This window comes from Astatotilapia calliptera, chromosome 19, assembly GCF_900246225.1.
Source record: "Astatotilapia calliptera chromosome 19, fAstCal1.2, whole genome shotgun sequence".
Classification (NCBI taxonomy): domain Eukaryota; kingdom Metazoa; phylum Chordata; class Actinopteri; order Cichliformes; family Cichlidae; genus Astatotilapia; species Astatotilapia calliptera.
The window spans coordinates 23,414,916-23,440,115 of NC_039320.1; the positions used below are offsets into that span (position 1 = coordinate 23,414,916).

Sequence of the window (25,200 nt, forward strand, 5' to 3'; positions counted from 1 at the left end):
TTCCCAAGGGGATACTTGCAGGTTCACTTCGCTTTATTCTTTCTGTGATACACCATAACTGTAGCATCCACTCCTAATGCACTTTGAACTGACCCGGCATTTTCAGGATTGTGGAATGAATTGCATCTACCCTCCCTGCTGTGAATCCATCAATAGGATCTACAGTGCAACTTCTTTAAATGCCTCAGATGCTCTCACCTTATCCGTTATTGTATCAATGCAGCTTGGGAATTTGCACCATGCCACTTAGGGGAGCTTGCAGGATTTTCTGGGAGGTTCATTTGGTTTCAAGGTGCAGAAGAGTAGCAGATTTAGAGAGAATCTAAAGCCAAGTTTACCCTGTTTTAATTTCAATGGAATTAGTGTGGATGAAACAGTGACATGTAGTTCAAGGCCCTGTTAGCCTAACCTCCCTTGGTAGATGGATGGAGACAATAACAACATACTAAGCGTGCTTGAGTTGGTGGCTGTTACGTTCCCCTGAGGGGTCTAGGCGAGGAGGGGGAAGTAACAAAAGTGACTGGGTCAGAAAAAGGAGTCAGGGAGGCAAAACAGTTAAATAAAACAGTTTTATTGAAGTAATTCAACTAAAGGAGACGGACAAGCCGTTATCACCATAAAAGAAACAAACAAAACTCAGGCGTCGGTCAGTAAGGCAAAAAGTCAAAAGGAAAGCGCAGCTCACTAGCTGGAAACACCACAAGACACTCAGCTCACTAGCTGGGCCCACACAAAATGGCACTCTGGCCCAGAGCTCACCCTGCTCTGGGCTTAAATACCCTTAATTGCTGATGGGAGTCAGCTGTACAGGAGGGAAAGGTGGCACCTCAGGCAGGAGGTAGTGGGACACGCCCACACAGGCACCCTCAGGAGAGAGAGAGGCCCTGCTAGGGCCGTAACAGTGGCAAAGAATGTAACTGTCATGTCTGCAGCCTAATAATGATTTCCACCTTAAACTATTTTATCCACTTATACTGATCCATAGCTGGTAATGAATCTGTTTAGTGTAGCATCAGAGGAGGGGTTCATTTTTAATTGTAGATATTTAAAATAAATAAATCTAAATATCTGCATTGATCACAAGGAGAGTCCACACAGCACGGATATTATGTTTTCTCGACAGGCATGAGGTCTTCTTAGTACACAGCAGCCTGTGTGCCCATCTGCATGTTTTCAACCCAGAGATACGAGGATTGAACTGGTGAGATCGTTCAGAGATCATTATCACTTTTGTGTGTGTGTTTTGTCACATAGTTTAACAGCTAATATCCTGTGGTACGTGTTGGGGATTAGAGGAGAAGAGTAATATGCACAGCCACTGACCTTTTATTAATTCAGAAGTCTCATGTTGCCCCAGGGGACACTGAACAAAATACGACGCTGGTGTCTCCTACACAATGAAACGTGACAAAGTGTGCTTTCACTCTGAATGGAGATCTTTCTAAACGGTGCTTTACAATCTGATTCTTATTCACCTATTTGCTTTCTATCAAGAGCAACTTGTGGTTCGTCTTCTTTTCCAGAGATGCTTGTGGCGGCTTGAACTGAACTACCAAGCTGCTCTACCTAGGAAACCTAGAGATGGTGACAGGTTGACAGGATATAATGAAGCACGGGGACACTTGATATACTCAGGCTCACAGAGCCAAATCCTAAGAGGACTCATAATTACTGTAAAAGCCTCTCGCTCCTAATGATGACAGTGAAGCAGCTGCAAAGCCTGAGCTCTTTTCGATCATCACTCAGATGGATGCGCGTGGTGGGGGTTGACTAAAAATGTCATGCAATTATTCGAGAGAACATGATTTCTTGGATGTCCTTCAGGGTGGCAAGGTTAAAACCAGGTCATTCCTCTGTGTGGAGTGCATGAATGTGCTCAGATTTGGATATTAATGGAAAACCCAGTGCTCAAGATTGGAATTACTTATCGATCCCGTGACCTTTTGTGTGTGTTATGAAGTAACATTTCAGTATAGGGTTTATATATTGCAGTCAGCCATACTGGACCAATCCCCACCAGTTAAATGATTTCTGTTATTGATTGAACCACATGTAATTGCTGCTAATACTGATCTTTGACCCTGGTGAGGTTTTCAGCTGACCTGAAGACATAAGATGAAAATAAAGATGCATGACTGTGATTTTTCTTTGTTAAGTACCACCACTGAGCTCTACTAAATAGTTTACAATCAATTTTGAATGTGCTGTGCACTGTAAAATTTGAAAAGTTGGCTTTACTTTAAAAGATATGCACACAGATTGCGTAAAAATATGACTTCAACCTAGCAGGAGCGAAGCAAGAGTGAGTTACAGCTGGAGTAAAACACCTCTGAATTTTGTGTATGCACTTCAGTGTAATCTGCATGTGATGCAAGCATCATCTCTGTGCAGACTCGCCATTCACGAAGACAGTAATGCTCCAGAATTTGTTAATTTGTCAGAAAATCTCAGAGAATCTGTAAGGAAAGGCCGAGTCTGTGGACTGATGGGCCCCCTACTGCTGCTCTCTCACCTCTTGTTCCTTTGCCTTTGCCCTCCCTTCATCTGTTCATCTCCTCCCATTACAGAGTCCAAGTACGTGAGGCCACCGCTCAGGTTCAGCAGGCACTGTCTGATCCGATCTTGCCTATCTGCAGCTGCTTCGTTTGTATAACAAGCTCGTCTTTAATCTAATCTGCAGTCAATGACGCGGTCCATAAGTTCCCCTTAGCGTGGAATATTCTGTTTTATTTGCTCGTGTGTGGAAAAGTTTCAGGTGCAGAATGGTTTTAATTAGCCTGTAGATTATTTGAAACAAAGAAGTCATTCATTCCAAGCTGGATTGTGAGCCTATCCCACCTGCTATACAATCATGATGTCATGGCAGTCCAATTAGGAAAAAGTGACTCCCACTGGAGCCTCAGTCCCCTTCATTACTGCAGTCTGACATGTTGCCTTGTTCCCGCTAACGCTGAAATACCAAATCAGTCGAACTTTGTTGGATATTTGTGGCTCATTTTGACCAAAGAACTGGCTCACTGACACGCCCTGTGCCTTTCTGTGCAGGATACAAATTACAAACATCATTTCCAAGAAGGTCTCTGTGTACAGTATGACATCTGCTTTGGCTATTGTTCTGTCTGCAGCTGTCTGGTTGTGTTTGGTTTCAGTTTTTTACGACTAAATGAACTTTGGTTCCGAAGGAAAGCGAAAATAACGCATTTCACAACAATTCAGTGATTAAAGTGGACATTTTCAGTTCGCTTTCTCAGTAAATCATTTGAAGATCCAACAGCTACAATTCTGACTTGTTACTCAGGGCTGGAAGTTTCTTGCATGCGAACAAGCTCTGCGTTGAGCTGCTGAATGAAGCTTCTGTCCAGATTAATAGCGCAGCTGACGGCCTTTTGCTATGACACCCCTTTTCCGTTTGGGCTTTAAACAAATAGAGCTTGACTGTAAAATGGAAACATGGATGATTATACAATACGGTAAAAGTGGACCGTTGATTAGTTAAGCAATTTAAACTGGTGTATTTGAACAGGATTTCATATTTCCTCACTGATAAGCCTGCGTGTTCTTCTTCAGGTCCCATAAAATATAAAACATGCTGCTTTTTATTATGTTTCCAAGCCATATCTTCCAGATGACCCTATACACCTGCTTCTCATTGCAGTACTTCAGAAAGAGACGTAGCACTCTCTGTTTAAGGCAGGTGCAACTGAAAATATTAAGTCCGTGGTGAAGAGGAGGGCTGATGTTGTTTGGTTCTGCTGACCTCACTGACAGAGCGGCTCTGTCTCTGGATAGCAGATGTTCCCTGGAAGTGCATGTATTCATTTCATAAGGGAGTCGAGGCCAGCTAGCCCGGTCAGGGTCAGCCTGGGTCTCGGGCTCTTCATTTAGCAGTTTGCCAGGAGACGCTGCAGCACTGAAAGAATGTGTGAACAGTGCCTATTTTGTGATTTAAAGGCTGCCCAGGGTTTTGCCTCTGCCGCCTCTAGACTATTTATACCAGTAGCTGTCCTGCCAGGGCTGAATGAGCTGGGAAACATCATCCCAAAGCCCAGGAGAAATGCAAGCACTCTGGGAGCAAAGGCTGTTGTTTTTTCAAGCTCCTGTTGACAGAAATTCCGGCATGAGAGTAACTCTTCACAGTTTTAGACTGTGCCTAATGATAGAATATTTTATTTTCTGAACTGTATTTTAGTAGATCCAACTTTTTTTTTTTCATTTTTATTCTTGCCTGTAACTTAAAATACCCATGCTCCATGGGCAAAACAAACATATACTAAACAAACTGAAGTGTAGGCAGATAAAAAGATGATAGAAAGCACACCATCAGATTTCCCTCCTTGCACTGATGCTGGTCCTCTTCAAACATAAATCTGGAACTTTTTCCTTTCTTTATCAAAGATGTGGTAGGAGCTGTGACACTATCGAGAGAACAGGAGATCAAAAATGGGTATTTTCCATTTAATCTTCTCATGCAGCACAGTCACATTAACGATGCTCACCTTTAAGCATCAGCATAATCCAAACAATCACATTCAATCCAGTTATTTTAAGTCTTTATTCTCTGATTCACTGAGCCATGATGAGCGGGCTCCTTGAATGAATACTGTACATGCTTTAGCTACTGCTGGAGTATTTTAGGCTCTGTTTGAAATCACAGGCAACATCTGAACAGCAACCCACTGTTACACAAAATAAAATGTTAATGTGCTCCTGCTGTTTAGGTGTTTAGCCGCATATAATTGGATTCAGAGATTATCTTTAGTGATGATCATTCCTTTAAAAGTAACTGTGTTTGTACAGAATAAGAACTGCTTGCTTTATGAGCATTACAGAAATACAGACCTGCAAAAATGACACTCTAAACCGCACTTTGATTATGATAGTGCCGCCAATTTGTTACACCCGGCTGCTTCTCCTCTCTCCACCTTAAAAAAAAGAACCAGCAAGCGACTGTACACTCAAAGTGATGCTTTAAAGGTCTGTAGGAAATATTTCGGTAGGCGAAAAAGCTGACTCGTGGAACGCGGACAGTGCACTGAGTTTAGCTAATTTAACACATGACATGTATGTTATATTCTATTGTGCATTTAATACACATATTCTTACTTAACCCTTTATGCCACTTTTGATTATAGGCTAAAAACCCCGCATGTAGTATTATTGGTAGGGTGTTTTGCCACTTTGCAGCCCTTTGGTGATGTCCTCAGGCACTAATTTGTGCAATATCAGTGATGTTCTACATTAACTTATATGTTATGTTATGTTTTCCTGCAAGATTTAAAAGTGGCATGTATAAAATTACCATAAAGGCATCAGAGTCATATGTGGACTGAGTACAGCTAGCCTAACAGATACACAATACTGTTGGTGTGCCCTACAGTATTTTCTTTTCCTCAGATATTTTTATTAAAGTTTCTGCATCCATTTTTACAAAAGACCTACAGTATTTTTTGATTGAAATCACAGTTTGTATTACTTTTATCAAATGTAAAGGTTCATATCAACGTGAAAACTGAAGCCCCCCACACTCACTACAGTGTCCAACCTCCTTCTAAACGTCAGTAAGACAAAGGAGCTGATAGTGGACTTCAGCAATAAGCAGGAGAGGAACTACCAGACCCCTGTCATCAACGAGTGCCCAGTGGAGAGAGTGGACAGCTTCAAATACCTCGGAGTTCACATCACGCAGGACCTGTCATGGTCCTGTCACATCAACACCGTGGTGAAAAAGGCCCGTCAGCGTCTCTACCACCTCAGACGCTTGAGAGAGTTCCAACTGCCCTCCAAGGTGCTCAGGAACTTTTACTCCTGCACCATAGAGAGCATCCTGACGGGAAACATCTTAACCTGGTTCGGGAACAACACCATGCAGGACAGACGAGCTCTACAGAGGGTTGTGCGGTCAGCTGAGCGCACCATCCGCTCCGAGCTCCCTGACCAGCACTCAATCTACAGCAGGCGGTGCTGGACCAAGGCCAGGAAGATCGTGAAGGACCTCAGCCATCCCAACAACAGACTGTTCTCTCTGTTGAGGTCAGGAAAGCGATTCCGCTCCCTGAAGACCAACACAGAGAGACTGAGGAGGAGCTTCTTCCCGCAGGCGATACGGTCTCTCAATCACACCACCACACAGTACTGACCCACACATATGGTTCTTACACACACACTGGACATTCTGGACATTGTTTTCACTTCATTACTTAAATCACGCTGCTGTTATTGTGTATATGCTGCTGTTATTGTGTATATATTTATTTATATTTCTTCATACATTCTTATATAGTTCTATATTGTGTATTTTGTTGTACAGTTATTTTATTTTCAACTTTAATTTATATATTTTATCTTATTCTCCCAGTTAAATTTACCCTTCATTCTAATTTGTGTTGTACAGTTATTTCATTTTTAACCTTAATTTATATTTTATTCCTTCCTAGTTAAATTTACCCTTTTTAATTTTTCATATTTATTTCCTATCTTATTCATAGCCTTTTCCTTTTTTGTTTTCTTTAGGTCACGAGCAGTTGTCCAAGCATTTCACTACATATCGTACTGTGTATGACTGTGTACGTGACAAATAAAATTTGAATTTGAATTTGAATTTATATATCACAGAAATCACCTTCCTACTGCGGTGCTATAATTTACAAGCAGCACTGAACGCGGCGTGTCCCCATTGGCTGGTGCGGGTTCATTGAATCCCCTCCTCTACCTTTGTCAGTTCCTTGCGCTCCCGTTGAAACGCCTGGTTGTTGTTTCCCGGGGCTTGGAGGAAGGAGAAGTTACCTCTGCTCTGCTGCAGGTTTTCGGGACACCGAGAGAGGACAGCGGGATCTGCCGAGGAAGCTTTTCTTTCCCCTGTGACCACCCGGCTGGCCGTTAAACTGAATGGAGTAGCGGGATAAAAAGGCAGGAGGGATTTAACCTTATCCATCACCTTGTAAAGCACGGCGCGGTGAGAGCGGCAACGTGCAGCACTGCTGCGCTGGATTGTGTAGGGAGCAAACAAGGGAATAACACAAACAGAGATGGTTTACTACCCGCAGGGACCTTCACACACACCACTGCTGCTACTGCTCCTCTGAACTTTTCAGTCCTAGAAGTGCGCAGACGAGAAGGGGGTTAAGAAAAAGGGGCTCGTTCTTATCAGCAAGAAGGGATTAATGATGCCGGACCAAATCACAGTTGCAGAGTTTGTGGCAGAGACCAATGAAGATTACAAATCGCCGACCGCCTCTAACTTCACCACCAGGATGTCCCAGTGTAGGAATACAGTGGCTTCCCTGGAGGAGGTGAGTGATGGTAGCCCCTTGTTTTGCAAACATAAATGAGTTCTATTCAGATTTTCCAGTATTGGCAGGTAGTGACGTAAACGGTTACCACTCACTTACACATCCCTTAACCTTTATATTCATGCTTTGGCAAACTCAGACATCATTAATTAGAGGTTTTTTTTTTTACTGTTTTGCGTCTACAATGTGCTCTGGTTGTAATTCAGTTTAATTTTAATGTCCAATTAGAGATCAGTCCTCACAGGTTTGCACAGCATTTCCAACATATCTATCCGTAAACCCCCGATTCCCCAAAATGGAAGGAATCTAAAAATGTATAACAGAGGAGGGGTTCTCCTTTCTAAGAGGACTAGACATGCAATAGATGTCTCATGTACAGAGTAAATGAATGAGGTAAATTAGGGGCTGTGAGAGGATTAAAAAAAAAGAGAAAGAAATCAGTCAAATATACACGACTTTTCACTGTTCCTGCACAGAGAGCACTTTGTGTTCTCCTTTAACTTGCAGGTCATCAGGAGGAAGGACACTTCCGCTTTGTTTCCTGACACCCCTCTGCTGCCTCCCTCCCTCTCTTGTTGTAGTTTCCCTACTTTGTGTACTGTAATGGCAGAGCCTCGCCCTGCCTCCTGGTAAAAATAGAATTTCCCACATGAGTAGCTCCGTTTGTTATGTGTGTTAGTGTGTCGCTGCTTTGTTTGCCGTTGGGTGGCATGTGGAGGGAATGGGGGGGTTTAATTCTGGTGTCATTAAGGTAAAAAGTTTTGGAACTGGTGCAGTCATTTTTCCATCCAACACCTTTTTATTTAAAAAAATAAATAAATAAAAATGACAAGATGAGGGAATCTGGTGGCTTAGATAATCCACATATGGGCTCAGTGTCAGCTTAAGCTTCCTGATCCTCCACACCTTGGTGAGGGTTGTGGCTTCATTTTTAACCTGTGTATATATGTGTGTGTGCGTGCATGGAGGACTGAGCCAGGCAGACGGTCACACACCTGCTCTAGCTGACAGGTGCTTCTCCTTGGCATCAGTCACCATTCTGCACATACTTTGCCTCAACCTTTTCATTTATTTATTATTTATTTATTTTGCTGCTGCTCATTTTTTTTAAAAATAGCCACTAATCTCCAGTTGGGAAGGATTTTCAGCACTGCTCGAATGTCTTTTCCCGTAGAAGTAAACATAAAAGTGTTTTTTTTTCTCTTCTTAAATAGCAGGTCAGCTGTAATTGGTGGCTTTGTGAGCTTGAATTGTTGGGTTGAGAGACTAATTCAGCAGCTTTGTTTTAGAGTGCTGCTGCCGCTGGAGAGGCGCACAGAGTGGCGTGTTGTTGTTTCACATTGACCTGCCCAAAGCTGAGGCTCAGGGAACACAGGGCCTTATTGTTGGGCCTAGCGGAGCTCGCTCACTTTGGTCTGTTTGACCAATTAAACGCTGCAGTGGAAGGGGAACACTTCCTCTCATTGTCTGCAGGCCTGCCTGGAATTTCAAGCGCATGTACGCAAACATAAACACATTTACATACACATGCGTGCACGAGCACCTGTTAGTGGTGCTCATCTTCCTGGTGGCTCATCTTGGAAAAAACTGACTAGCAGTCAAATGGACAGCGTACTTCACGCATTTAACCTCGAGTATAATAATACACCTGCATACTGTCTAGTCATGAATGCCGGATGAAGATTTTATACTGCTGTTTTCAGCATTATACCGATCGTCGAACCTTGTGCTGATTCTGGCCTTTCTGTTTGCTGTACAAGTGCTCATTTCTTTGCTTTTACCCTTCAGCTGACAGTCGAGGACAGAGCAGCAGTGTACTCTGTGATGCTACAGTGTGTTGGTATATGATTTCAGGTGACACTTGTGAGCTTTGTTTCCCTGTACAAGCTCCACTCGACAAGTAGAGCTTCTCCACTAAAAATGTGTTTTTATAAAATGACCACACTGCTATCATTTGCACAAAAAATGCATTTTATGGTGCAGTAGTGTATCGTGGTATCTCCTGTTCCACTGCTTTAGGAGCTTGCCCCCCATTATAACTTAGCAATGGGTTATTTATTAGTAGAAAGGAATGATTACTAGTCTTAAAACAGTCCTGTTTGCTGTTTGGGAAAATACAGGAGGTTTATCTGCTTTATCCTGTACTGTTTTGGAGATGCAAACTGCTTATAAACCTGGACGCCTCACCTCTTTGGAAGGTTGCATCCAATAATCCGTTTTCCTAATGAAGCGTGTTGTAAAGTACCTGATGGGCTTACAGTCTCAACTTCTTTAAAGACTCTGATCTTTGTTTCTGGCTGTTTATAGAAAAGCTTTAAACATGTTAACCAAAGCGGAGACTGCACCGCTCTGAGAGTTTATGTCAACGGGTGCACATTGTTGTGTAATTATTTCTTTCCAAACTTAATTGCATCTGACAGAATCTTAATTAGGCTAGTAGCTTTAAAGTGCTGGCTATTAGGAGGCCATTCAGAGAGCTTGTGCGCATGTGAGTGCTCGTTTGTAAAAACCACAACAATAAAAAGCTGTTTATCCAGTAAGAGGATATTGGGCTTTGTGTCATGGCCCCCCTCTGTGCTCATGTAAAACACTTGTGCTGACTTTGCTCTGGGCACACTTTTCAGCAGTCGAGATGTAGGATCTGTTTTTCTTTATTCGTAATAGTCTGTAATCGTTTTTTCTCATTCCTTATTTAAAAATATGACACTGAGGCAATCGTTATTATGTCAGCTGTCAGGTTTTTTTTGTTTTTGTTTTTTGTATAACACAGACTGTGCATATCAGGAAAAACCATGAGCTCAAGTGGAAAGCAGGACTTGCCCTGAGGGATGATCTGATCCCTGTCTATTGATCACGCTGAAGAGTCATGCACTCAAGGCTCACTCGAGGAGAAACTCATGAGTATGTTTCGCTGAAGTCAGAAATTGGCACACATTGTAGTCGTCTCAGGTCTGTTTTTGCACCTTTTTTTCCCCCCCTCTTTCAGTTATTAAAGGCTGCCTGGCAGACAGACACCTAAAACAGCTGCAATCAATTGAGTTGCCTCCAGGAACGAATCTCACGTGCTTTCACTTCTATCTTTGGCAGCAGTACCTGGTAGTTTCGTGTACTGTCACTATGTTGCGCTTGAAACTCACAGAGGAGGTTAAAGAATTACTAGTACATTCATTCTGTGGTAAAGTGGGTCACTTACTGGGTTCGCGATGTGTAACATCAACAGTCCTCTCAAACCGTTTGCTAACGGTATGAAAGAGATGTTAGTCATACTTTAGACTGCTGAGCAGCAGCGTCTGGGGCTGTAAAACAGCCGTCACTACTTGATATTCAAGACAAGCTTTTGTGTTCTCAGCCCTTTGATCAACCCTTTGCAGGCAGACACACAATATCCGTTATGACATTACAGCTGCTTTCTCATTTAAAGTTGTTTGACAGGTAGAGTGCTTGCCTCCCCGGTGTAGCTTCGTATGTAAAAGTATCCCTAACTTGTTCCTCGACCTTAGTATATTTGTCTTTCTGTTGTTGTATAGTTATATGATATGTGTGTTGCTTTTGTGTGTGTGTTTTCTTTTCTTTTTTCTTTTAAGGATCATGTAAACCATTGTCCACCACAATACACACACACACACAACAAAGGAAGACAATTACTTCATGTAAAGTAGCATAAAGTATTTATGAAAGGCCACTTATCATGCAAGTGTTTCAACATTTGACAAAAAGACACCTTACAGCTTGCTCTAAGTGCATGGTTTAGGTAAGGCCTCAGTTAAACAAGACTATAATAATAATAATAATAAACTTTATTTATAAAGCACACTTAAAAACCAAGGGTATGCCAAGGTGCTTAACAAGTAAAATAGAGAATAGGAGGAGGATAATAGAAATAGGACCAAAGCAAGTACTAAATATGCAAGCAGATAACTGTCACTAATACATAGGAAGGCAACAGGTACAGAGCAAACAAGAATTTAAATGAGCATAGAAGTGCATGATATAAAATCATAAAAGAAATATTAACTAGAGGGAAAGGCAAGATTGAATAAGTGGGTTTTTAATCGTGATTTGAACAGTGCAATGGAATCAGATGCGCGGAGGTCGAGAGGAAGGGTATTCCACAGTACCGGGGCAGCCAGAGCAAACGCACGGTCACCCCGGGACTTCAGTCGAGATCTGGGTTGGGTCAGAAGTAGTTGAGTGGCAGATCTGAGTGTTCTAGCAGGAGTATGTGGTTTGAGAAGTTCACTAAGATAACTTGGCACTAATTTATTAATAGTTTTGAAAGTAAGGAGTAATATTTTAAATTGAATACGGTACTTTATGGGCAGCCAATGCAGGCTAGCTAGGACAGGGGTAATATGGCAAAATTTCCTGGTACCAGTCAAAAGGCGGGCTGCTGCATTTTGGACTGTTTGCAGTTTAAGAAGAAGAGAAGAGGGAAGACCATAGTACAAGGAGTTACAATAATCCAACCTGGAGGTCACAAAAGCGTGAATAAGCTTCTCCAGGTCCTCATGCGGAATATAATGCCTAGCCTTAGAGATAAGGCGCAGTTGGTGGAAGCTAGATCTCACTACAGCAGACACTTGCTTATCAAGTTTGAGCGAGCTATCCAGCAGTACACCCAAGTTACTGACATAGTCACAAGAAAAACTAGCAAAGGAACCCAGGGCAGCACAGAGTTGGGCACGAGGGATTTTACTGTTGAACACCACAATCTCAGTCTTCTTATCATTTAAAACAAGGGAATTACTCAGGAACCATTCTTTGACCTCCCGCATGCATTCTTGAAAGTAGTGCAGGGACACAGCAAGGTCGTCAGTAAGTTCAAAATAGATCTGTATGTCATCGGCATAACAGTGGAAGGCGATATTGTATTTTTCAAAGATTGTGCCTAGAGGGAGCAAATACAATGAGAAGAGAATAGGGCCTAAAACTGATCCTTGAGGCACACCACAACAGACCGGAGCGGAGGAAGAGGAGAAGGTGCCTAAGTGAACTGATAAGGATCTATCAGCGAGGTATGATTTAAACCAGTCGAGGGCAGTGCCTCTAATACCCACAGTGTGCTCAAGTCTTAGTAATAAAATGTTATGGTCTACCATATCAAAGGCCGAAGAGAGGTCCAGTAAAACTAGGACCATAGAGCGTCCAGTATCAGTGATTACAAGAATATCATTAAGAACTCTAACCAACGCTGTTTCAGTGCTATACAATGGCTTAAAGGCAGATTGAAATTTCTCAGCAATATTGTTCGTGTCCAAGTACGCCTGGAGTTGGGAGAGAACTAGTCTCTCCAGGATCTTGGACAAGAACGAAAGCTTAGAGACTAGAGATGAGTCAGCAACCTCTAGCTGCTAGGGAAAATGTGTATTTCCAGGGAAAAATGTTTATCTCCTGGCTGTTTGTGACTGGTAGCTGGCACTCACTGTGAAATTGACTGCTAAAGCCCTGCTCACACAGACCAAGAGAGTGTTAAGTGATCTCACTGTTGACCACAGAGTGCTTGGGAGAACTTTATATTCTTTAACCTGTTGAGGTTTCTGGCAGTCGCTGGAGTGAAATTGGCTGCAAAGTTCAGTAGATGGTACTGCACCAAAAACCTTCCCGTGATTGCTTTAGTTGTAACTTGGGTGCGGTGGTTGACAATAGTTTTCATGGAAGGTGCCAACTTGTCTGCAAACACTCGCTGTTTACTGTACATTGTGTTTACTTTGGTTTACAGTGAAACTGCGATGCAAGCCAGAAGTGGAGACCGTTCACTTTCAAAGTAACAGTTGCTTACTGCTTCAACCAGCACTTTCCAAAAGGTGCAACTTTTACTTTGAAAGTCAACATTTCTAATTTTGGTTTGCATCACAAGCGTTTGTTTCAAGTCACCATCTTTCATGCAGTCTACAGGCAACCATGGTGATGAACTAGAGACCAGTTGCAAGGAGGTTGTTGTAGGTCTTTAGCTTACAATGTGAAGCTGTTGTTGTGATTTGGTGCTGTGTAATTAAAGTTAAATTGACTTGCTACAGCAGCCAGTTTCACCTGGTGACAGCCGGCAATGTCTAGAAACCACTTGCCATCTGGTTGAGGAATACATGTTTTTCTGTAGCACCAGCAGTTTCAAGGGCATTGTCAACTGGGCTCGATGCGATTGTAAGTGACGTGTCAGGATACCGCGTGCAGGATGCAGCACCAAAGACATCTATTTGCCCATGCGTGCATACAGATTTTATACAAGGCAGGTTAAACAACAGGTTAAAGATCTGCTGATGTCCGATCAGGCGGTTTAAAATTTGCATTTTTACATGCACTTCCATTTGTTCAAGAGCCTCGGGGCTGCAGTGCTTTTGTGAAAACGGCTCAGGTTACTGAGCCAGAAAACTTAATGAACCATGACAAGGAGCAACTAGAGGTCCAATCTGAAGCTTTAAGTGACTTCAAGTTCATTGAAATGCTAAAAAAAATCAGTTTCTTGATGTAATGGCAATAGTAAATGACTGATGCAGAATACTGCATGGCTTATGCCCTCTAATACACCCACTCAGTGGGCCTCTCCTTCCAACCTCTATCTCATTGTTAAGTTTATTCATTTTTTGCAGATGAATAACGGTTATTTATAGCCAAGTCAGCTTTTCATGGATTGTTCCTGGCGTTAAGGGCAGTTGGGGGTAACTCGGTCTTGAAGGCTAGCATCATTATTCATCCATCTGGCTATTAATTCACCCAACAGAGGTCCATGACTCTGGCATGCCAGCTATGCATTGTAAAGCCTGCTGGATTATTTGCACTTGATTTTGTAGTGAGATTATTTTGTGAGTATCTCTGGGAATGGAAATGGCATTCACAGCATGCACGGGTGCTGGCTCTGCAGCCCATACCAGTCTGCAGTCTGGTTCTCACAGACTGTTACTAACTTTTCTAATGCTGGTGTGCAACATGGGGATGTGGCTTATGAAAAAAAAACAGTGTGTTTAAAAAAACAGCAGCTGATTACTGCCTGCCCTGAGTCTTTAGCCTCTCATCTCTTTATAGCACCTCTAAGCCTAATCTGAAGCCACCAGTTGTTATGGGTACATGCTCTAACTTGACGCTATCCTCTGTTAGCACATGGTGATATCTCTTAATTTCTAGTCTGTTCTGCATAACCGGTTGGAGCAGGACAAAACATTTATTCTTCTCCTACTATTTGCGTTGACATGTTTTACCTAAAGTGCAACAATTTGTGGTGGATGTGTCAACATCTAAAGACAAATGTGGTCTCCTAACTCATTTTACACATGTCATTCTGCTGGCTTGTGTTGATTTTCCAGCAGCTCCCGGGCCTAAAGAGAGCGTGGCCTTCTCCTGTCCTGATTGCTGCCCCATCCCAGGCGTGGTTGGTGTTAACGGCTGTGACCTGGCCAGGGACAGCAGCTGCACCCCCATTGGAACAGGTGGCCTGGAGGAAAGTTTTAACAGCCTTCAGACAAGGATTATCAGTGCAGGGACAATCCACATCTAATAGCTTTAGAGCCACACAGTTGGATCTATAAGCTCTTACACATACGGCCTAAATGCGCCGTCTGGTCCAAGTGAGCAACCCAAACCCCCAGCCACCTTGGCCAGTCTTCTGTATCCCACCAAAGAAGCTTAATGATGCTCTCAGTAATTGAAATGGGATTTCTGTCTCCTCCCTTCATTCTAACTCTTTATCCGTTGTCCCTCGACTTTGCCTTAACTGTAGTTAAGGCACCAGAATAGGCCAAGTATGTTGAAGCAAAGCTAAATCTTGGGATGAGCTCTTGAATTTTTAGCTTTTAGTTTATTTTCTATAGTAATCTTGCTTGAGGTACTGGTGATGGAATACTTAAAGTTGATATCTGGGGAAAGACATGTTGCATGTGATTAAACACTCTCACTTTATGACTATATCTGCGGTAAAAGTCTCTTTTCATTATCTGTGTGGGACTGCTAACTCAATGATTCCCAAGGGTTTCAAATGGGAGGTGGCTGTCCGGCGTCTGGGGCCTGGTAATGCAGTGTTTGTGTTATCATCCTCCTCAGATGGACTCTGGCCAGGACTCTCTATGATGTACCTCATTAAGATCTGTTAGCGGCAAGCGTCCCAGTCACTTCAAAGCATTGATGCCTTTTATCCTCCGTGGCTTTGACTGTTACGATGTGATATGATTTTATTCAGTTTTGTGTGCTGTCTAGACTTGTGGGTGAACGCATCAGGACTTGGTAGCGAATTCATTTTCCTTTATTGCAGCCTGTTAGTCATTGTTAGACCTAATAAGTCTGTTTCATTAGGAGACAGGGTGAAAATAGTCAGAAACTGAGTCCGGCATGGTGAAAAGGACTGAGGTTAAAGGACAAACGTGCTTCTCTCTGTCCTAAACAGAGGTTAGGGGGTTAGACACCAGGGGCACTTGGGGATGCCTGGAAATTAAAGCCCATCTCATCCATCAGAGTGTCCTGGCCCAGATTGTCAGAGACGGCTGCTTTTGATGGCTTTTGTTCCCTCACAGGCTCTACCTCTTCCATTAATGAACTCCGCTATTGATTTGTAGTCCCGTCCACTCCATGTTGCTTAGGCCCACGGTGCCGTGGGAGGGGTGAATCCTCACAGTTGTGCTGTCCTGTTGTCACTTTCACTCAGAGATCTGACCCAGACCTCTCCTTTGTTTGTTCTAGCGTTGCCTCCTCAGAGGCTCTCAAGGCAATCTTAGTTCGATTGCTTCTGACTCGCTTGGGGCCTAAGATCAGTTGTACGGTGTTGGAATTACACATCGGTAGTCTGGAAGGTGTGAAACCGCCAGTCGAACCTGCACCACCACCCTTCAGTTGTAGTACTGCTCTGCAACATCCAACATCTGTCCTCCTGGTGTGCAGTTTTCATAATATCAGTGATAAATTAAATGTTCAGCATAAGTCACAAAGCAAATGCTCTAAAATAGATTTGTAGAATTGATTTGTGGGAGTCTGCTACAGCACTGGAAACAGTGATACTTCCTGTAATTTTTGAAGCATGTTTTATCTGCAGAGATTGCCCGAGTCTGACACTTTTCAGATTGTCTGAGTTTCGTAGAGCGGAGTGAGTTCATGTCAATCGGAGCTCTTTTCAAGTTCTGAGTTCCCGGCGGAGTTCAGAGAGGGTTGTGTGAAATACAGGTCATCCTCGTCTCTACGTCTGAAGTGCGCTCTCAAGCCGACAACGGCACACAAACACAATCGTGGTCTCTGTAGTTTTTTTACAGCAGAGTTTTCCAGGAGAAAACAGGTCATTTTCCCCTCTGTCTCTCAGGCATCATGTTGTAACTGTTGGTCTCTGGCACAGGAGTCTCTGACACCGTGAAGCTGGCACAAACCTCCGTGTGAAAAGAAGCCAAACAGAAACTTTAAGGTGAAGTCAGAGGAGGGTTTTTTCCCCACTGCTTCCTCAAAGTGCAGCACATTTGGTCCTTATTTCCCCCCCCACCCTCTCCTGCAAACTTTTATCAGCCTCCTGCTACTTTTATAAACTTCATTAAATACTCCCCCTCAAAGTTAGGCAGACCGTTTTAGCAGGTTTTAAATACATGGCGCCATCGGGGTCTTAAGCCTGCTGCTCATTTAACCCTCATTTTTAAGATCTTTTATGTTATATTTGAAGTCATGCACAGAGCGTGGCGGATACAGTGATGCAGACCTGAATCTGTTAGTGATGGGCTGGGGCTGCTCAGATGCTATAGATGCATTTCACTTTGATGCAGTGCAGCTGTCTGGGGAAACCAAAAGGAAACCATACTTGCATTGGGGTCTCTCACCTTGTAAAATGTAAAACACCCTGAAATACGCCTCGGGACTTAACATGAAAGTTTGTTTTCTCTGCCACTTAAAGCGCTGCAGTTGATGTTGTCATCCCAGTGTGATTTCTGGCAGCTGGTAGTCAAGGCTGTGGTCCAGCAGCGGTCTTTGTAGTGCTCACCGAGGAGCTGTAAAGCAGCGAGTGCGCGGTACTAAAGTACTTGTGGGTGGATGAGATGTTTTCAGAAACTTGCAGTTGGGGAGAAAACTTAAACAGAAACGAAACCGAAACTTCCCAAGTGAGTTCAAGCTGGAATTATTAGGCTCCCTGGAAAAAGATGTTGACTCATAATAAATGTAGTCACTGTTTAGCTTTGTGCTGGAGTCTTCATCAGTTCTGTCGCCAGAGATGCAAAAATGCACGCATTTCTGTGTTAATGAGCTCATGTCAGCGTGGAGTTTTCCATGCTGACCTCGGGCAGACTAACTTCTCACATCTCTGCAGTCGAGGGAACAGAAAGCCTGCAACTATGGCCCGTTAGCAGTCCACTCCACGAAACCCACCTCTGTCCAAATATTGACTTTTCTCACTCAGCACAGAGAAAAGTTGTGAATGAAACACTTGAAAGTGGCTTTAAAGGAGCTCTTTTAAAGAGGGAATTCATCTGCAGCTCAGCTGAAGAGGTTTAAAATCGAGATTATAGATAAAATCTGTCTCGGGTGGAAAATCAGAAGCAGAGACATAAGAAAACGGCATGGCTTGAGCACAGCTTCCTCAGAGACATGCCTCTTGGTTTTAATGTCTGCATGTTTGGGGACATATTATACTCATTATACATTTCAAAGTAGCCCTTATATTTACTTTGAGCCTCGATGCAACTAAATTCATCCACTGTTGGGTTGAGCCTTTTTTCTTAGCTCCTGTTCCTCGCAAACAAAAGGTTTGAACAGGAAGAGAGACGGGCTTCTGCGCTCAGTGTCGCACCTTTGTCACAAATGAGATGATCATATTAAGCCACATTAAACATGTTGCTTCACATCATACAACATCATACAGAGCCAAGAGTTTAAAAAGCTCTCCAAGGGGATTACTTGTGGCTATTGTGACCTCAATGTTTGTTTAATATAATAATAACCACTGTGAAGGGAGACTTATGACAAGATATAAGGAAAAGCATAGTAGGTCTACTTCAGTGTTCTGAGTTTTGAGCTGAGACACAGATCTTCCTTCACCGACACAGAGCGAGTTTCCCTTCCTGTGTTTACACTGTGAAACATATGGAAGTGCAGACAGCAGCCCGAAGGCTGGTCAGTACTTTGCACTGTGCAGCTGCTTCAACAGCACACCTGCAGAAAACCTGACTTGTCCCTTTTTTATAATGTTTCAGAGAAGACTGCATACAAATGTAATGTTTTATTTATGTTTCTCTTGGGCCCAAGTATACTTTTTTTTTTTTTTTTTCCCCCAGGTGACTCAAAAAAAGGGAAAGTTTTTGATGCAGTCTCACACAGTGTATAGATGGGCGTTAACCTCGTACACCTAATGATAGATGTTCATAAGACACTTATGTAGCGCTAGTGGTCGACCTGCTAACCGCGGTGAGTCAGTTGCTGTTTGGCCTGTGAAATCTTTTACACAGCTCATCTGCTGTTTCAGATATGAAGTTAGATCTGTCTCATTAAGAGATCCTGTTCCAGTTTTTGCTGTGTGGGCTGACCACCTCGCAGTGGGGAAATAAATATCAATGTGATGTTGAGTGCAGTCAAATGATCTTCACATCAAAACTTAGGCTTTTTCTGTCCTATTAACTCACTCTTTTAGTTGTAGTTGTTTTTTCCGTGGAGCTACTGTACCAACACATGCAGCAAATCCTAGGCTGCTGCTTTCTTACTCCCTGGTTTCCACTATATGAAGCAGACGCTTCCTTGGGTCCCCGTCGCAGGCGGTGGGGAGCTTAAAGGGTAAGGCAAGGTTATAAGACGACTTATAAAGACGCACAGACAGAGCGCAGATGTGCGTGTGTGTGTGAGCTTCAGAGAAGTGTGTGAAGATTTCTCGGATTGCCTTTCTTTAAAATTTAACGTGTTTGTTGTCTGCTGATGGGGCCTCTGAGGAAAGAGGGACGGCATCTTGCAAAGCAGACATGCTGTCATCAGCAGATAGTTAGCTGGCAGGAACAATGGGGCTGGGTCTCTGTCTTGTCTGTCAGTCACTCCTGCATGCAATCATCCAGGAATGTGTTTCTTCTTCAGACAGAGGAGAAAGAGGTGGAAACTGCTACGATAAAACAGCCCTGTTAGCTGGACCCACTTTTGCTGGCGTTGTCTATCACTCCCCGCTGTCTCACATGGTCTTCGTGTTCTCTCTACCTCACTGTGTTTTGGGTTTTGTTTCTCTTCTCAAGATATAAAGGTTCTTTTGTCAGTTACAATTATTTTGTCCTTATATAATGTCACTTTTTTCAGTCTGAAACCAGATTTGAAGTAAGTTTTAGTTTAGAGCAGGTCACCTACTAATTGGAAGGTTGTTGATCTGCATGCCAAATATCCTTGTGCAAGATAGCGATCCCAATTTGCTTTCCGATGCATCCATTGGAGAATGAATGTTATCAATGTTGGATAGAAAGCACTTGCATTGGAAAAGCATAGAAAAAAGTGCTTGTATGAATGAATGTTAATGAGTGAAGTTGTATTAAAAAAAATTCTTTGAGTGCTCCGTTTGAGCAGAAATGATATCTGTCCGCTGTTTTTTTTTTTTTTTCTTTTTTTTTTTCTCCTCTTAAAAAACCCTTTAAATTCTTTTAATTTTTTTAAAAATGTAAACTTTAGTGGAGTGGAGTTGAGCATCGTCAGCATTATTCAGCTTTACGGTGTCTTCTTTCCTTCTGTCTCTGATATTATCTATCAGCTGTGGGCTCACGGCGATCAGTAACATGACATATAATACTCAGCAATTCAGGAAATGTACAAACTCAAGTGAATGGATCACTCTGACAGTCACCCCCGTGACCCTGCATTAGTCTGCGCAGATCGGCTGCAGCAGATGCTGCTTTGTTATAATCACCACGATGATGATGCTGATGTCATGCCTTTAAGATGATTATCAGTAGAATTCAGTTTGGGTCTCTGATCCTTCACAAGATGGGAGAAAAGTGCGCTTCTAGTTAGTTTACTGTGAACTGCTAACAGGGAGGAGAAAACGGCTGACATCGCAGAAATGTCACATAAATTTGGCTGGTGAAGCAGCTCCAGGCCGGGTGACGAGGCCTATTGTGTGTGTGTGGATTCAGCTCGGAGCCTGGGCTGATGAAATATTACAACACCGCGGAGTTCCCCTCGCACTGTGAATACATTTCTGGGTTACATTTCTGCTTCAAACAAGTTTTTACAAAAAACTGCTCAAATGTGGGCAGTGCATCGGAGTGCAAATGTGTGAAAGTGATTGATGAGTCATGTGAGAATGAGTCAGAGGAGTGTGTTTGGTGGGTTTATTACCCTGCTGGCCTGTCAGACCACTCTGTGCTGATTGATGGTGTGCTTTGTGCTTGAGCGGGGGACACCTTGTGTGTTTGGGAGGCGAGATGCCTGTTCCAATGTGCGTGTAAGCCTTGGACTCGTCACTTAGTGTTGTTATGAGAGAGGTCAACCAGAGGTTTAGAGGTAACGGTCTGTGAGAGCAAAGTATTGACAGCTGAGCAGCCAGAACATAAAAATTGGCTGTTTAATATTGTGCCACTGAAAATAGCTCTGACCCATCGGATCGCACTCCGGCACCAGGTCATTGACCCAGTGTGTGGGGAGGGAATCGTGCACTCTTGGAGCTTATCCTGGGCTAGTTTTGCAATTAGGTAGGGCACATTTTCTTCCAGCTGGAGGCATCTGTCATGGGGGAGTCCCATTAACCTGTTTGGGGAGAAGTTTTAGGAGGGGTGATACATGTCAAAGTAATATCCACAAGAATGAGAAGACTCTAGCCAATTGCAGCACACGAGGCAGCATGTGAGTAGTGAAATGTATTCTGGGATAGTGCCGCATCCACCAGCGCACCCAGTTTGCATATGCATTGTAAACCTACTGCAACACAAACCTGCTTTATGTGAACAAAGCTGGACTCTTTTATTCATCACAACTGTTATAACCTGCACAGGGAAATGAGGTCACATTGAAATCAATGTTGCCTGAATGTCAGTGTTTCCCTGTGTACTTTGCAGTAGTTGACAAATAACTTCTAACATAGAGGCTGTTTGCTGATACTGATGCAGAACACATAGCTGCCATCTGACTGCTCTGATACAGCATATGCACCAAAATCTTTAGTCACAAAACTAACAGATTGCGGTAAATCTGATCCATTTGGCTCGTCGTCCTCCATGAAAACATGCACTTTATTGCCAGAGAGTCCCGCTGAGTCAGAGTAAGAGTGCTCCATGACTACCGACCTCGTCTTGTGTCGTGTATTTTTTTAATTTAACATATCATTCTTATCTCTTGTTATAGAACTCGCTGTTCAACTTAACTGGAGTGAGCTTGCACCTGACTGTTATCTCAGTGCATGCAGCACACATTTTGCACTTGTGTTTTAAAATTATGAATTAAACATACACAGATGATTTATTTTTTTATTTTTTATGCACAAAACTCGTCTGTAAAATTCTGCCACATGCGTTAGCTTCCGCAGCTCACCTCTGTTTGACCTCTCGTCCTCCAAACCAAAACACACTCAACCTCAGATGATCAATAAACAGATGAAAGGTTCAAGCATGTTTTTCTGAAATTGCTGGCTAGCTTAAATGAATTCAGCTATACGTGAGGCAGTTTTCATGACACCCTGAGAGTTACAGGGTAACTGTGAAATTGCACATCATATCGCCTCAAGCGCCAACCCCTCACTATGTTTGATATGTTTTGAGCCTGAAAATCATTAACTCCACCTTATGTTGAAGAGGGGATCAATGAGATCCTCCTGGAAGCCTTCTACACTCTCGCAGAAGCTCAGATACCAGCAGAAATGCTTTGAGTGCTTTTATGGCTTTCGTTCTTAGCACTTGGAGTAGACTTGATGTACAAAGGCAAGCCCCAGGTGAGATTAGCTCTACTAAAAAAATGCGCTCTGGGTTAAAAGTCTTTGTGTAGTTGAATTGGTTTGGCGGCGTATGCAGAGATGATACTCTTTGTAGGAAAGCTGTACTTTTCCTCAGTCCTTTTTCCGATTGAAGCTCAGTCAGAGCTATAGCTGCAGAGTCTGTCTGAGCCAGACAGAGCTAATGGGATAATGGCATATGTTACAGATGAGTCATTTAACGGTAGCTGAAGGAACTAAAACCACAGAACTGTAAGTCCCACTTACATGCAAAAGCTTCTTTTAATTTGCACAGTTCCTCTGGTTAAATACATCATATTTTATTTTTAGCACGTTACTGTTACCAGACGCTGCTGTCTGGAAGCTTAGTTGTATAAACACATATGTTCAGGGGGGGAAAGCAGTTATATTTAGAAATTTGAAATATTAGCACTTTGCACATGCCTGTGTTTTCACAGCATGAAAAATGCCTGAACTGTATATGGGAGAGATTTGGTCTTCTGTGAAACGCCAAGTAGAGGTTGACAGTGCGGATAATGTGCTGCTGTTTCAGGGGTCAAGGCTAGGTGAGCGTGACCGCGGGGTATTTTTCAGCTGAAATGAGCAGACTAAATGCATTTGTCAAAGGCAGGAGTGTGTCATGTATCTTATTAGTTTAGCATTTGTGTTAACAGTTCTGCACATATAAAAAAAAAACTATTAAGAAGTTAATAAAGAGAGTAATGAAACAGGAAAATGCCCACCAGTGTCTGCTAATAAGGGAAGGTTAAATCATTCATCACTAAAAGTGAGTGAAGTTGATTGAGAGCTCTCCTGCTGGGGTAGTTTCTTTTTGCTTCATGATGGATGTGGGAAATAATCTTCCTGCTATGTTTCCATCCTCAGTCTGCTAATCTGCTGATCTGCTAACTAATTTTCTCATCTGCAAATTAGTGATTTGCATCAAACACGTCAGTGCCAAAGTGCCTTAAGCTAGCATGCTTTTCCAGTGATTCCAGTAGACTGCTTTTGTTTCAAAAGAGATTTCCTATTGTAAAAGACTCCTCGGCTCGACTCATATGGCCGACCTTGTGAATGGTAAGTTGTATCCCTCTGGTTTTCCGTCAAACCCACTCTTAGTTACAGGCCTAGAGACCAGTGGGGAGTCCACTGGCAGTCACCAGTTCCTCCACCCAGTTTGTCAGTGGTTGCTAACAGCTTCTGTGAAGCCGTTTGCTAAAGCTGCTGTCATGTATTTTGAAAGTAAAAGTTTAGCCTTTTTTGCCTTCACTGCTGCTCGGCAAGTGGTTGGATAGTGTTTGCAGACTAGTTGGCAAGCAGCTGTGATATGCCAGAAAGCACAAGGAGGTTTTTGGTGCTCTTTGCGTCCAATTTAACATAGTGACAGCCTGCGTGACATAAGATGACAATGACTAAAATCATCACCTGGCAGCTCCATAATAGTTGTTAGTTTCATGGTTTCTCTATCCATTTTTTTTTTTTATTTACAGTTTTTTGAAGTTACATCGATTTTACATTGAAGTAAGTGTAAATGTCATAGCTCATTAAACTCATTAAAATGCTGTTAAACTATAAAAGTTTCATCATTCTGTTCAAGACTGATCCCCCACACCCCATTAGTCGTTTTTTCCCTCTTCCATGAGTGTAACTGTATCCCCTAACAGACTGACAGGGTCCCCCCTCTTTACCCTTATAGGTGGCCTCTGTGAGCCCGTACTGACAGAAGAGTGAAAGAGGACATTGTGAATGTTCTTGTCTTTTCTCTGAGCTCTGTGTTTTATTCTGTCTGTCCCTCAACCAGTGCCACTTAATTTATCTGTCACTTTCCCTTCAAAGTCTCTCATCGCTTCCTCTTTTTCTGTTAGTGTGGGTGAGATGTGACCTCAGGGAAAACGACGTGCTGAGCAGTTATTCAGCATCTCGGAGCCTGGATATTAAAACGATTTATGGATTTAATAAGTTTTGTCATCGCATCTTGTGCAATTGCAGAGTAGAAAAAGTGCGTGTGTGTGTGTGAAGTATGTGTGAGTACATTGCTGAATGGGAGTCATTGTCTATTTTTGTTTTCAGGGAGTTGAGGGGATCTGATGGGTGTCAGTAAGACGGGGAGCGGGGCAGAGAAAAGTGGCGCCGGCTTTGCCCTGGTCAAGCGGACATACTTAATAAAGTCTCTAAAAACTTAATTTCCTAAAAACCCCCTCACCCCAAAAGATTCCTGTCATCACTGACACAGTGGCGCATTGTGTGAGCTTTTCTCTGTGAGACTGGCCTGAATGCATTGGAGGGAAGGTGTGTGCGTGCATGTGTGTGTGACTTTGGTTAATCATAGACTTGTGTATATATTCATTGCGGGGAAAATGCCCTTGTTGCAATGGACCTCAGTTACTCACTGCTCTTGCCCTACGAGCCGTTACAGTGATGAACACACACACACACACACACACTGACACACACACACACACTGACACACTGACTAATGAGGGAGCCCAGGTCTATTCTTGGCTTTACCTTGAATAATGCATTGCTAGGAGCCACATCGGTGGGTTAGAAACGCACAAACTGTAGCGACCACACACAGGCGTGGATTGAGGTTGTGGACTAAACCGAAACCACTCAACGCCTCATTACAATTCAGAGCAGAAGCACAATCTGGGATTAGGAGGTAACTATCTAACAGTACACATTTAATAAAGGTGGTACATTGTGTTACTGCAAAGCATGGCTGCTTGCAAAACCTCAAAATCTCCACACAAATATGAGCGATTCAGATATGTCCATCTACCTCACAGGAAAAGGCACCGTACAGACTGGTGTTTCTGTATTCTGTGCACACTGTTGCACTACATCCTACTGAGTTTACCTTTGGAAGAAGAGTAAAGACCTCATGCAGACTAAACATACGCCATCTTTTTCACGCCATAAATTTGCACGAAGTTGAACGTTGACTTCTTAATGTGCTCTTCTCTGTGTGTCTGTCCAGGCTCTGGATGTGGATCGCAGCGTGCTGTACAAGATGAAGAAGTCTGTGAAAGCTATCTACACGTCTGGGCTAGGTGAGTCTTGACTACGCTCCAT

General features: G+C 42.9%; 1 protein-coding gene across 4 annotated transcripts in view; it reads left to right on the forward strand.

Moving 5' to 3' along the window:
- The first annotated feature begins 6,711 nt into the window (after nt 1-6,711).
- asap2a (ArfGAP with SH3 domain, ankyrin repeat and PH domain 2a) overlaps nt 6,712-25,200 on the forward strand; it is a 58,717-nt gene continuing 40,228 nt past the window's right edge. For all 4 annotated transcript variants that reach the window (XR_003270733.1, XM_026153075.1, XM_026153076.1 and 1 more), the window contains exons 1-2: nt 6,712-7,289; nt 25,106-25,178. Coding sequence is in view for 3 of the 4 variants with exons in the window: in XM_026153075.1 (XP_026008860.1) it covers nt 7,161-7,289; nt 25,106-25,178 (202 nt within the window). In the remaining variant the exon portion in view is untranslated. The remainder of the gene's footprint in view (nt 7,290-25,105; nt 25,179-25,200) is intronic.